Source organism: Mandrillus leucophaeus, unplaced genomic scaffold, assembly GCF_000951045.1.
Source record: "Mandrillus leucophaeus isolate KB7577 unplaced genomic scaffold, Mleu.le_1.0 Scaffold403, whole genome shotgun sequence".
In the NCBI taxonomy this organism is placed as follows: domain Eukaryota; kingdom Metazoa; phylum Chordata; class Mammalia; order Primates; family Cercopithecidae; genus Mandrillus; species Mandrillus leucophaeus.
Genome location: NW_012104288.1, coordinates 1,945,751 through 1,956,616, shown reverse-complemented (window position 1 = coordinate 1,956,616; position 10,866 = coordinate 1,945,751). Strand labels below are relative to the sequence as shown.

The 10,866-nt window shown below is 38.2% G+C and overlaps 1 protein-coding gene across 3 annotated transcripts in view; it reads right to left on the bottom strand.

Moving 5' to 3' along the window:
- Positions 1 to 1,276: 1,276 nt before the first annotated feature.
- Positions 1,277 to 10,866, bottom strand: part of KIF2A (kinesin heavy chain member 2A) — an 82,540-nt gene continuing 72,950 nt past the window's right edge. For all 3 annotated transcript variants that reach the window (XM_011992130.1, XM_011992131.1, XM_011992129.1), the window contains 3 exons: positions 10,270 to 10,371; positions 6,837 to 6,972; positions 1,277 to 2,979 (listed from right to left, as the gene is read on the bottom strand). In XM_011992130.1, coding sequence (XP_011847520.1) covers positions 2,894 to 2,979; positions 6,837 to 6,972; positions 10,270 to 10,371 — 324 coding nt within the window. In that variant the 3' untranslated portion in view covers positions 1,277 to 2,893. The remainder of the gene's footprint in view (positions 2,980 to 6,836; positions 6,973 to 10,269; positions 10,372 to 10,866) is intronic.

The following is a 10,866-nucleotide window of genomic DNA, read 5'->3' as shown; positions in this document are numbered from 1 at the left end:
GCTATCCTATAGCATCAGAGACTTAGGGTTCTGGGTAAGCCCAAGTCTGCTACTGCCACCGAGCAGTGCCAGGCATATTAAAGGGCATGACTCCCTATATGTAAAATGAGGAAGCTAAACTGGAATGAAGTTAACAATAAAATTATCTTTTTTTATGGTTCTTAGGTAGATAACTATAGGCATAGCAAAATTTCAAAGGGTTTTGTAATTGAAACTGGTTTTATAGTTTTATATTTGCTTTCAACTTCAGAAAAACAGCCATTTCCCATAACTACAGGTTCCCAGTATTCCTGTGATTTCTGGACAATTAAAATTTCCAGTACTTTTTTCATATACCTGGTGCTTAGTTTTAAGCTATTTTAAAACTGTCAGATTGAGAATTTCAATAGATGTCATAAACAAGTTTTATTAGCTACTATGTTTAAATCAATATAATACTAAGTGCTGTTAATATACTATAATAGTTTTAGTAGCTATTTTGTTTCTATAAAAAAATTAATAAAAATATCTTTATTGATATTTGGCTTTTTTTTAATACCTAAATTAATAGAAGGAGTGTTTCCAATTAATTTAACAAAGCCAGATTTGAAATCTGGCTTCAAAGTCATATAGTAAATGTTACTACATAATTAAAATAATGCTTGTTCTTGATGTGTAATCCAGAACAAAAGCGTCAAGCTGCTTTTGTTAAACAAATATGAAATATACATAAGGGTAGATTTTTTGTTTAATTTCACAAAACTCTTTTGCGAAGTTCACTTGTATCATCTCTATCCTTATAGTCAAAATTTTAAGATTTAACTTGGCTTTCTCGGGTTATTTCCCTCTACCCCTATGAACTTCTGAGTTTTAGTTCCTTTTCTGGCCTTCAGTTTTCACTATCTGTAAAGCTGAAGGACTGTATTATACTACCTCCAGTATCTTTTCTGGTACTAATTTTTAAAATACCTGATCAGAATGAAGCCATCATAGTATAAGGCAGCATATTTGTCTATAAGGAGACTTTCCAAAGACAGTACCCATCCAATGCAAATAAAAAATTTGAAGCTAATCTGTTGTGCTTTAAATGAGCAAATTCACGTCTTTATTGCCCTTTGAAAGTTGGTTAATCTCAAAAACTACCTTTTTTAAAATATCCTCTGCAAGGTCAATTGTAACAGTTCTCCATCCTTCCTCTTCCCTTTGAAATAAACACAAATAGAATATATCTTACAGCTGCAAGAAAACCTGAGTCCCTTCCAAAACAAAGGTGATTGAAGTAAATTCTCTCTAAAACTTATTCCATAGACTTCATTTATTAATAAGCATATTGTGAAAATCTACATTTGTTTTAGATTTCATGTTTACAGAGCTTTTCACACTTGTATTAGGATCTTTCACAACTACTCTCTGGGTTTTATGAACAGTAAAGTAAAGAATCTGGCTCATGTGACTCTCTATTCATAGCTCCCCTTTGGCTCCTATGAAGGAGCTGGTAGTTCCCTGGAGTAAATAAATCAAAACAAGATATCCTTGGGAGATTTTTAGCTGTTAATCTACTCCTGGACCCCATCCTGGGAACTGAGGGAAAACTCCTAGAGAGAGATACAAATCTTTGAACAAAATATTTACATGAAAAGTGGCCAGTTTTCTTCCTTGGAGTAGCAATCTGTAAAAATAAGTGCTGCTGTTTAAAAAGTAGCATGCCCTACACCAATGTATTATTGAGAATTTGATGATTCTCACCAAATAACAACGAAGTTTCACATTTGGTACTGGATGGAGCTTGGGTTAGATCTGCCTTTTAAGGCAAAGTCAACTCTTTCAGCTTAATTCTTTTTCAAGGGAGTAATGTACTGTCTATACTTGGCTTAAACTAACTTCTATTATGGACTACTTTCAATGTACATGTAAATGTTCATGCATCAGAAGCCAATTTCCTTTAACAGTACATAGAAAAGGTGTATTTTGGGGTGGTAATGAACACTTCAAATTAAGTAATGATATTGGTAAGGATCAAATTGCACTATTTTAGTCTTGTTAATACCACACTGGCACACACACTGCATATATATGTATTTTCCTAAGATAAAACTCTTCTCAGAATTTCATTACTTTTTATTATACACCAACTAGTTTATATTTTAGTTCTTTACAAAGAAAATGCTGAGAAAAATTATAATCACGTTATATGGTTTTAAAATCATAATTCCAGATTTCTTTACATATAAGATGGAATGGTCCAGCAGCTATATCCACTGTCACAGACTTTAGTTCCGTTCAATGATATGGCACATCCTGCAAAATTAACTAGTCACACACAAAAAATGTCTCAAATACAGTAAAAATGTACACACAAAGGTAATTTACAATGACAAATAAGGAATGTAATTTTTCTTGGCTGTGCTTCAGAAATTTAGGGTCAGTAGCCTTAATCAAGGCACAAAGCAGGAAAAGGTGAGCACAGCTGTCTCTAGGAGTGGGCAAGGTATGTACAATCACTGATGAGGTATGCATGCACGCAAAGGATTTAAAACTGCTCAGTCTCACTACAAAAATTGAACTGAGTTAAAAGGAAATGCTGTGGCTTCCCCCTACTATCTGGCTCTGGATCGAGTCCACAGTCTTACTTCATCAAATAGAAAATAAAACTGACAAGGATCTCCAAAAGTAAATCACTATTTGCGTAAATGAAACAAAATGCTTCATTAATCCCAATTCTTGGTTGTGCCTCCTGGACTAGAAGCATTTTGTAGACATGAGTGTTTCACAAAATTGAAATGTAATTCAGGTGAAGGACAAAACATTTTCCACAGACACTTAAAATTCCAAACTTTCAAATGGCCCTTACAGCTGAACCGTTGTATGTTACAGTAGTGAGGGTTCTGGGAATCCTTTAGCAGCAAATGCCGGTTTAAAGGGCACGGGGTCTCTTAGGGTTGATTTGCTTGCTGGCTTGTTCCTCTTCTTGTAGAGCAGCACGGAAAGATTTCACTTTATCTTGGAAAAAGAAAAGAAAGAGGGAATAAGTATTGTATTGCATGCAGTAAGAGTTTACAACTTTATGGGTTCGATCAAGTCAGCTGTGTTATTTCCTAACAGTTACTGAGTATTTTTCCTTTTGTTTTTGTTGTCTAGAAACTCAGAACTAAATACAGTGCTGAACTATTACAAAGTTTTTTGTTACAGATTTCCAGAAATACCTATTTTTCTATATCTTTCAATAGCTTTCTGTTCTGTTTGGCACATTTACAGTTCTTTGTTTTAGTTTATTAGAACTCCTTCTGGAGCACAGGCAGGTTTTACATGTGTAAAATACATAGTCTACCTTTTTTTTTTTTTGAGATGGAGTCTCACTGTGTTGCCCAGGCTCGAGTACAGTGGCGCAATCTAGGCTCACTGCAACCTCCACCTCATGGGTTCAAGCAATTCTTCTGCCTCAGCTTCCCAAATAGCTGGGATTACAGGTGTGCACCACCACATCCAACTAATTTTTGTATTTTTAGTAGAGACAGGGTTTTACCATGTTGGCCAGGCTGGTCTCGAACTCCCAACCTCAGGTGATCCGCCCGCCTTGACCTCTCAAAGTGCTGGGATTATAGACATGAGCCACCGTGCCTGGCCCCCCATTTTACCTTTTTTAAGTAATGAAAATTTAAAATATACTTGAATTTTTAGAAATTTACATTTTGTCCTCATTGTGACGAAGGGGGATTGTGAAGGGGTAATGACAAAACGATACATTTCTTGCTTTTACACATTCTTTCCGGTCATCTACTGATCTAGAGTCATGTAAGAACTAGAAATAGGTTAATAAATTGCCAGATAAATTACATGCAGCTAAGATGAGACATCTTTCAATAACAGTGGCTCTCAACTGGATGTGATTTTTGGCCCCCAGCAGGCATTTGGTAATGTCAAGAGACATTTACAGTTATCCCAACTGGTGTGGTGCTACTGCCATGTGGTGGACAGAGACCAACAATGCTGGTTAATATTGTACAAGGCACAGGATAACACTCCTCAACAAAGAACTGCCTAGCCCCAAATGTTAGTAGTGCCAAGGTTACAAAACCCTACTCTGTAGACTTCAGAAGAAAATAAAGTTGGAATCTCAATTTTCCTCCCCTTTTTGGAAGTACAGTGATGTTTTGAAAAGTTAACTTTTCTGAAATTTTGAAATGAATTTAAGGACTTCTGGATTTGGTGCTCTCAAACTGTTACTGTTCTTTTTTTTTTCTGAGATGGAGTCTCGCTCTGTCACCCAGGCTGGAGTGCAGTGGCGCGATCCTGGCTCACTGCAACCTCCGCCCCCCCGGGTTCAAGCAATTCTCCTGCCTCAGCCTCCTGAGTAGCTGGGACTACAGGCGTGTACCACTATGCCTGGCTAATTTTTGTATTTTCAGTAGAGACGGGATTTCACCAGTTCACCAGGCTAGTCATGAACTCCTGACCTCAGGTGATCTACCTGCCTCGGCCTCCCAAAGTGCTGGGATTACAGGTGCCCAGCCCAAATTGTTCTTACGAATCTCAAATTTATCTCTGGATGGTTAAAAAAAAATTCTAAGGACTGAATAATGTAATATGTCTATATAGTAATTTCTTAAAAGTTATGGATATGCTTGATATACGTGAAATTTGAGAAAAGGAAGTCAATTAAGTTGAATGCTACAAAGAAAAAATACCAGAGTGCATTATGATCTGTCTTCTGAATAAAATGGATACAGAAGCTGATTGGGAATTATTGCAGATTAGAAAAATGATCAAAACAATTTAAATAAAGGGTTAAATATGAACAATATGAGAAACAAATGAAAATTTTAGTTCAGCAGTCACTGCTGACTTTACAGAATATGATTTCAAATAACCAACTTCATAACCAGTCAGCAACATATATGTGTTGAACATCTCAAATCCAAAAATCTGGCTGGGCATGGTGGTTCACGCCTGTAATCTCAGCACTTTGAGAGGCTGAGGCAGGTGCATCACGTGAGGTCAGGGGTTCGAGACCAGTCTGGCCAACATGGTGAAACCCTGTCTCTACTAAAAATACAAAAATTAGCCGGGTACAGTGGCACACGCCTGTAATCCCAGCTACTCAGGAGCCTGAGGCAGAAGAATTGTTTGAACCCAAGAGGCGGAGGTCGCAGTGAGCTGAGATTACCACTGCACTCCACTGGGCGACAAAGCAAGACGCCACCTCCAAAAAAAAAAAAAAAAAAAAAAAGCCAGGCTCATGCCTGTAATCCCAGCACTTTGGGAGGCCAAGATAGGTGGATCACCTGAGGTGAGAAGTTCCAGACCAGCCTGGCTGACATGGTGAAACCCCATCTAGATACAGAAGTTAGCTGGGCGTGGTGGTGCGTGCCTGTAATCCCAGCTACCCGGGAGGCTGAATTGCTTCAACGTGGGAGGTGGAGGTTGCAGTGAGCCGAGATCGTGCCATTTTACTCCAGCCTTGGGAGACAAGAGCAAAACTCCATCTCAAAAAAAAAAAAAAAAATCTGAAACCTAAAGTGTTCCAAAATCCCAAACTTTTGGTATAAGGCAAATATTCAAAAATCTGAAATCCAAAACACTTTTTTTTCCAAGCTTTTCACATAAGGGATACTCAACCTGTATATACTTCAAAACATCATGTTGTACCTAATACATACATTTTTATCTGTCAACTCTTTAAATTTTTTGAGACAGGATCTCTCTGTGTTGCCCAAACTAGAGTGCAGAGGCACGATCCTAGCTCACTGTAGCCTCAAACTCCTGGGATCAAGTGATCCTGCCACTTCAGCCTCCCAAGTAGCTGGGACTACAGGCAGGCACCACCATGCCTGGCTAATTTTTAAATTATTTTTTAGAGATAGGATCTCTATGTTGCCCAGGCTGGGATGCAAATTTAAATAAACGAATTAATTTGAAAGAAAAATAACCCTTCAACACAACCAATCAACTTCACAGAGGGCCTCCTTAAAAAAATAAGCAGCTTATGTACTGCCCCAAACTAGGAATTTCATTCTGGTATATGTTGGATTGCATGTACACACATATACAGATGCTCACTCACACATAAACAGCCAATGGTGTACAGATGCCTAAGAAATTAACAAATAAAGAAATGCATAGCTGAAGCTACACAGATAAGCTAACTAAAAAACCAAAAAGATACGGCTTAGTAGGTAAGGCACACGCTTCCCTTCATGAGTAAGGTACAGAGGGTAGTCATCTTTACACCTCCTTCGTTAAAAAAAAAATGGCAGAGGCCAAGTGTGGTGGCTCATGCCTGTAATCCCAGCATTTTGGGAGGCCAAGGCAGGAGGACTGCTTGAGCCCAGGAGTTTGAGGCCAGCCTGGCCAACAAAGCAAGACCCTACCTCTACAAAAAATTAGAAATTAGCTGGGTGTGGTGGCTCGCACCTGTAGTCCCAGCTACTCAGGAGACTGAGGTGGCAGGACTGCTTGAGCACAGAAGGTTGAGGGTGCAGTAAGCCATGATCACGCCACTGTGCTCCAGCCTGGGCAACAGAATGAGACCCGAAAAAAAGCACAGAAAGAAGATAATTCTCATAAGCATCAGCCTACCAAACTAAAGATCTGAATAGGTACAAAAAATTATAAATTTGTTAAAAACACATTTTCTCTCTTTGACTGTCTTCTTAAAATATGAAAGAAAACTTGAAATGTATACCATGACTTTTAGAAAAACCACAATGGTTAGTTGTCTTTATTACCTCTCGGAAAATAGGTGCTAAACAGTGCCCACAATTTTTACTTCGTGCGTACTCTTGCAATATGAAACCCTCTCACTAATATACATACCAATACCAATCAGATTTCAAACATTAAAATGGAAAAAGAATTACCCCGCAGCTCAGTTAAAATGTCTATTTTTTGCTCAAGAATAGCTTCTAGTTGTGTGGCATATGAATCGACATCATAGTCTACTTCTTCAGTCATCTCTAAGAGAGCCTTTTCATCTTCTAACCACCGAATAGATTCCTACAAGGACAAAAATTCGATAATCCAATAAGCCTCTTTGTAAAACAGAAACCAAATTACAATTCTGTTAAATATAATCAAACATACTTAAGATAGTATTCTCTAAAATGTCAATAGACATAAAACATCTTTATTCACAGACAGTATAATTAAGAAATACAGTTCCAGAGTACATGGAACAACATGGGTTTCAAGTGTGTGGGTCCACTTATGTGGATTTTTTTCAATGTCAGTTACACTGAGTGTGCCTGCCTCTCCTGCTATCCCTTCCACTTCCTCCACTTTTGCCACCCCTGAGACACCAGGTCCAGCCTGCCTCTTCCTCCTCAGCCTACTCAATATGAAGATGATGAGGATGAAGACCTTTATGATAATTCTCCTTCCTTACGATTTTCTTAATACTATTTTCTCTAGCTTACTTTGTGGTAAGAATACCTTATATAACATATGTAACATAAAATACGTACTCATAGACTTTTATGTTATTGGTAAGGCTTCTGGTCAATAGGCTATTAACAGTTTTTAGGGGAGCTCAAAAGATATATATATATTTCCAACTGTGCTGGGGGTCAGTGTCTTTAACCCCCTGCAGTTTTCAAGGGTCAACTGTATGTCCTCAAAATCTAACACAAACACATGAAAGATGGGCTGAACAAGATCATTTCACTTCTCTCCTTTTACTCTGGATGGGAATTTTGGGGAGAGAATGCATCAAATACATCAATATTAAAGAGGAGAATAAGTCTCAATACCTCAACAGCTGTCCCTAAAACAGGGGAAGAATGTGCATAATAAAGCTACTGAGCACTTTGATGGGGGCTATGGTAGCCTATAACCTGACAAATTAACATATCCAATTACAGACTTACAGTGGTTGCACCAAGAGGTAATAACAAATTCCAGCTGTGCATGGTGGCTCACGCCTGTAATCCCAGCACTTTAGGAGGCTGAGGCAGGTGGATCACTTTGAGGTCAGGAGTTCAAGATCAGCCTGGCCAACATGGTGAAACCCTGTCTCTTCTAAAAATACAAAAAATTAGCCAGGTAAAAATATAAAAAAATTACAGGCATGATGGTACATGTCTGTAATCCCAGTTACCTGGGAGGCTGAGGCAGGAAAATAGCTTGAACCCAGGAGGCAGAGGTTACAGTGAGCCGAGATTGCGCAATTGCACTCTAGCCTGGGCAACAGAGCGAGACTGTCTCAAAACAAAGAACAAAACAAGACCAGATCATTCTGAATTAAAGAGCTATTTGGACATAAAAGCTCTTATAGTGGATTTGCTTTTAGGATGCATACAATCTCAATTTTCTAAACATCAATTGACTTTTAGAAAACACAAATATACTCCAATTTTCCTTTTTTCTTTTTTTTCTTTGAGTTTCACTTTTGTTGCTCAGGCTGGAGTGCAATGGCGCGATCTCGGCTCACTGCAACCTCCGCCTCCTGGGTTCAAGCAATTATCCTGCCTCAGCCTCCTGAGTAGCTGGGATTACAGGCATGTGCCACCATGCCCGGCTAATTCTGTATTTTTAGTAGAGACAGGGTTTCTGCATGTTGGTCAGGCTGGTCTCGAACTCGCAACCTCAGGTGATCTGCCAGCCTTGGCCTCCCAAAGTGCTGGGATTACAGGCATGAGGCACCGTGCCCAGTCATACACTCTAATTTTTCTTTCCTTTTCCTTCAGCTATACACTTAATTTTGGTTTAACAAAACTTTTTTTTTGGCGAAATGGCAGATCATAATACAGAGGAATGATATAGAGAATTTTTTTTTAATTATACGATATAGAGAATTGTAAAAATACAGGGTTGAAAGTCAGAACACCCAGTTCTACCAATAAACAGCTGTGAGACTTTATTTAAAAAATGGCAGAGTGGGAAATGATGGTCTTTACATGATACCTTGTTCCAAAACGGCACAGATGACAATTTTCTTTTCTTTTTGTTTTTAAATAGAGATGGGGTTTTGCCATGTTGCCTAGGCTCATCTCTAACTCCTGGGCTCAAGCAATCCACCCACCCTGGCCTCCCAAAGTGCTGGGATTACGGGTGTGCAATTTTCTTAAATTATTAGCGTCCATTCTCTTCTTAAACACCTGGGCTTGTAAAGAGAGTCTCATAATAAGAGTTTGACTAAAACTCCAGAGTTTTTGTTTTTTTTTCTCACTCTGTTGCCCAGGCTGGAGTGCAGTGGTGTGATCTCAGCTCACTGCAACCTCTACCTCCCATGCTTAAGGAATTCTACCTCAGCCTCCCGAGTAGCTGGGACTACAGGCACGCTATACCACACCCAGCTAATTTTTGTATTTTTTGTAGAGACAGGGTTTCACCATGTTGCTGCCCAGGCTAGTCTTGAATTCCTGGGCTCAAGTGATCCACCCTCCTCGGCCTCCCACAGTGCTGGTATTACAGGCATGAGCCACTGTGCCTGGGTTTTAGTGAACATGTATCCTAATCTGACATAAAGTATTCTCTGTCATTTTGAGGCCTTTTTCCAGGTTCTTGAATGGCCTACAGCTGAAGTTCCTTTGTTTAATGACAAAGATTTCTTCAACATCAAAGAAGGAATACAGGTCAATAAGGGAGACAGTTGCTGGTATTTTTTCTCAAGAAGTGTTCATAGTATTATAGGAAGGTGGGGGCGGCAGTATAAGGCAAGTCAATTGTATAGTCTTCATCAAGATGTCCAAATGATATGTTCACTCCCTCAAATATCACCATGATAGGACATTTTCTTGTTTAAAAAAAGGGGAGTAGAGTATCACACAGTAAATACTTTTAACAGGTTGAATGCATAATGGGATGAATGCCTAAGGAGTTACTGCTACAGGTGGTGACATAACATCCTTCCCTCAACTTGCCACTGACAGCTCAGAGCGGTAACTCTCCATCTCCTGAAGTAGTCTACCTTTTCTGCAACAACTGATACTTCCTCAACTGCTCCAAAACCCTTTAAAAGAGTTTTTCTTAACTGCTATCAAATACATTGGCCTAATATTTAGAAGGAAGTACTGGTGGGCAGAAGTGACACTCTTCCCTAAAAATGGACAAACGACAAAAACCAGTAAGAGGGATGGGAGGTAAATAAAGCAGAACGTTTCAGCATGGTGCAGAGAAATGTTATTTGTAGCCATCATTCACTGTATTAAAAATTTGCCATGTCATATGCCCTACAAATATACATATACATATAAACAAGTATTTTTGAATGAATAGTGTGACATTTATGGAACTATGAAAAATTCTTAATTTATCTCAATAAAGATTTTCATGGAAGGCCCTGTCTTATTTTACCTGGAACACTGCCCTGTGATCTTCTACAACTTGTTCTTCCATTTCTACCATTTGTGAGACAGCTTCGTGGAAAGTAAACAGTTGTGGAGAAACTTCTTCTTCCTTAAAATAAACATAGTTAAGAAACTATGATATAGTGTGTATTTTAAATGTTATAAAAGTAGTTTTTTTATTTATGAAAATGTCATTTAGAAATTGAAGAGGCTTAAATGGTAAAGGCTAGCAAAATATATATAAAAGGCAAAGCCACAATTTCTTTCTTTAGGTAAAAATATGCAACTCTCAATAAGACAACTCAAACTTAGATGAGTAGGGAATATTTTTCACTTAGCCCAAGCTTTATTGCCAAACTACCCTGAAAGAGTACTCTTTTGGAATAGCCCAACTTTTCAAAAATACAGTTATTGTAGGCTGTAAATGTATGAAATATTTCCTCAGTATTGTTTACTTTTCACTAACAATTTAATTTACATGTTTATCTTGTTTCTTTTCTTAAAAGAGATATGAAGATAGTATCTTTAGATGATGAAAAGAAAATGTCTTTCAGGACTATTAAATTAGTGTTGTAAAGGACTTAACTCTTTTTTTTTTTTTTTT